The sequence below is a fragment of the Lolium perenne genome, chromosome 7, assembly GCF_019359855.2.
Source record: "Lolium perenne isolate Kyuss_39 chromosome 7, Kyuss_2.0, whole genome shotgun sequence".
In the NCBI taxonomy this organism is placed as follows: domain Eukaryota; kingdom Viridiplantae; phylum Streptophyta; class Magnoliopsida; order Poales; family Poaceae; genus Lolium; species Lolium perenne.
Window position 1 is genome coordinate 212,306,543 of NC_067250.2, and position 2,458 is coordinate 212,309,000.

At 44.2% G+C, this 2,458-nt stretch overlaps 1 protein-coding gene across 1 annotated transcript; it reads left to right on the forward strand.

Annotated features, from left to right (window-relative positions):
• Positions 1-229: 229 nt before the first annotated feature.
• Positions 230-1,768, forward strand: LOC127315594 (protein FAR1-RELATED SEQUENCE 5-like). The gene has a single exon (XM_071824189.1). The coding sequence runs from the start codon at positions 230-232 to the stop codon at positions 1,766-1,768; it is 1,539 nt and encodes a 512-aa protein (XP_071680290.1).
• Positions 1,769-2,458: the final 690 nt, after the last annotated feature.

Consider the following 2,458-nt stretch of genomic DNA (forward strand, 5'->3'; position numbering starts at 1 on the left):
GTAGTACTGCATAATATCTGCCCATACTGGTTGCCATGTCAGTCACATGATCTTTCCTGGTATTGCCTTGGTTTTCTGCGGAAGATATTTACAACTTGCACCTGTAAACACAGGGAAAAAATAAAAAGGGAGAATGTTATTTAACTGAAGATGGTAAAAAATAGATGTAAATTTACTTTAAAAAATGTTGTGCAACCAAAAAATCTTAATGATTCATGTCATTGATTCCATGCAGATATTTGTTTTGAAGAAGAATCCAAGGGCTCGCGGATTTGAATACTGGTTTGGTGGCATTGATCTCAATGCAACTCCTGAAGCTAGTACATCAACTGATCAACATGCTGGGCAGCCGCCAGAAGTCGGAGGCCATCGTGTCGATCCCCAAGGAGATGAAGCAGGTCCTTCGAACAATGATCAGCAAGCTGATTCGCGTGCACGGACTGGTGTTACACTTTCCAGTGAGGAAAGCGATGGTGAAGCTGAGGTTGAGTCAACGCCTGAAGGATATGTTCCAAAGGTTCCATTTGTTGGCATGATGTTTGACACACCTGAACTAGCTTTGCAGCACTACAACAGATATGCTCACCACGTTGGTTTTTCATTGAAGATAGAATCATCTAGGAGATGTGCTAAAGATGGTGAGCTAGATAAATTTGTTTATGTCTACAACAAATCTGGGAAGCATAGAGAAGAAGAAGCAGTCCCAGTTAAGCAGAGGAATCGTAAGCTAACTGTGCTGACCGACTGCAAAGCAAAGCTTCGAGTAAAACGTGATGGTGCTAGATGGAAAGTTACTCAGTTTGTTGAGGTGCATACACATGAGGTGATTGACAAGTTTGCGCTGAAGAAGTACTTGAGATCCCACAACAAGATCCCTGCAGAAGAGAAAAAGTTCATTGACTTGTTGCATGAAGTCAACCTTACTTCAGGAAGAATCATGGAAATCATGGGGGAGCTATATGGGAGCAAGCAGAATGTCCCATACAACAGCAAAACAGTTAGTAACTACACTGCAAAACTAGGGAACTATGACAGGATTAAAGATATCCCAGAGCTGCTAGAGTACTTTGAAGAAATCAAGAAAGATGATCCCAGATTTTTCTACAAGTTCAAGCTAGATGCAGAAAATAAAGTGGAGAACCTGTTCTGGGTGGATAGCAAAGCAAGAGATGTCTACCCCCTGTACAATGATTGTATTTCTTTTGATACAACATTCATGACAAACCAGTACAGCATGCCATGTGCTCCTTTCATTGGAATAAATAGATATGGTCAATCCATCCAGCTTGGTTGTGGTTTTGTGAGGAATGAATCTTCTGTGAATTTTGTGTGGTTGTTTGAGCGGTTTTTAGAGGCAATGGATGGACTACATCCATTGAACATCATTACTGATCAAGATGCAGCTATCAGAACTGCTATCCTCATTGTGTTCATTGGCATCATACACAGGTTCTGCAGATGGCATATAATGCAAAAAGTACAGGAAAAACTTGGTACTTTTGTTGCTCAGAGAGAAGACTTGCGTTTAGAGTTCAATGATGTGATTGACTACAGCATGACACCGGAAGAGTTTGAACAGCGGTGGGCAAATATGGTGGAAACACATGGGGTTGCAGATAACACACATTTTCTTGACCTCTATGATTTGCGTGAGTATTTTGTGCCAGCATATTTCCGCCACCGGTTTTTCCCATTCCTTCAAACTACATCTAGAAGTGAAGGGTTTAATGCTGTTCTTAAGCAGTATGTTCATCCACATGATAGCTGATACGTCTCCGACGTATCGATAATTTCTTATGTTTCATGCCACATTATTGATGATATCTACATGTTTTATGCATACTTTATGTCGTATTTATGCATTTTCTGGCACTAACCTATTAACGAGATGCCGAAGAGCCAGTTGCTGTTTTATGCTGTTTTTGGTTTCAGAAATCCTACAAAGGAAATATTCTCGGAATTGGACGAAATCAACGCCCAGGGGCCTATTTTTACACGAAGCTTCCAGAAGACCGGAGGGGAGACGAAGTGGGGCCACGGGGCGCCGCCACACTAGGGCGGCGCGGCCAGCATAGGGCCCGCGCGGCCCTGTTGTGTGGGGCCCCCGTGACGCCCTTTGACCTGCCCTTCCGCCTACTTAAAGCCTCCGTCGCGAAACCCCCAGTACCGAGAGCCACGATACGGAAAACCTTACTAAGACGCCGCCGCCGCCAATCCCATCTCGGGGGATTCAGGAGATCGCCTCCGGCACCCTGCCGGAGAGGGGAATCATCTCCCGGAGGACTCTTCACCGCCATGGTCGCCTCCGGAGTGATGAGTGAGTAGTTCACCCCTGGACTATGGGTCCATAGCAGTAGCTAGATGGTCGTCTTCTCCTTATGTGCTTCATTGTTGGATCTTGTGAGCTGCCTAACATGATCAAGATCATCTATCTGTAATGCTATATGTTGTGTTTGTC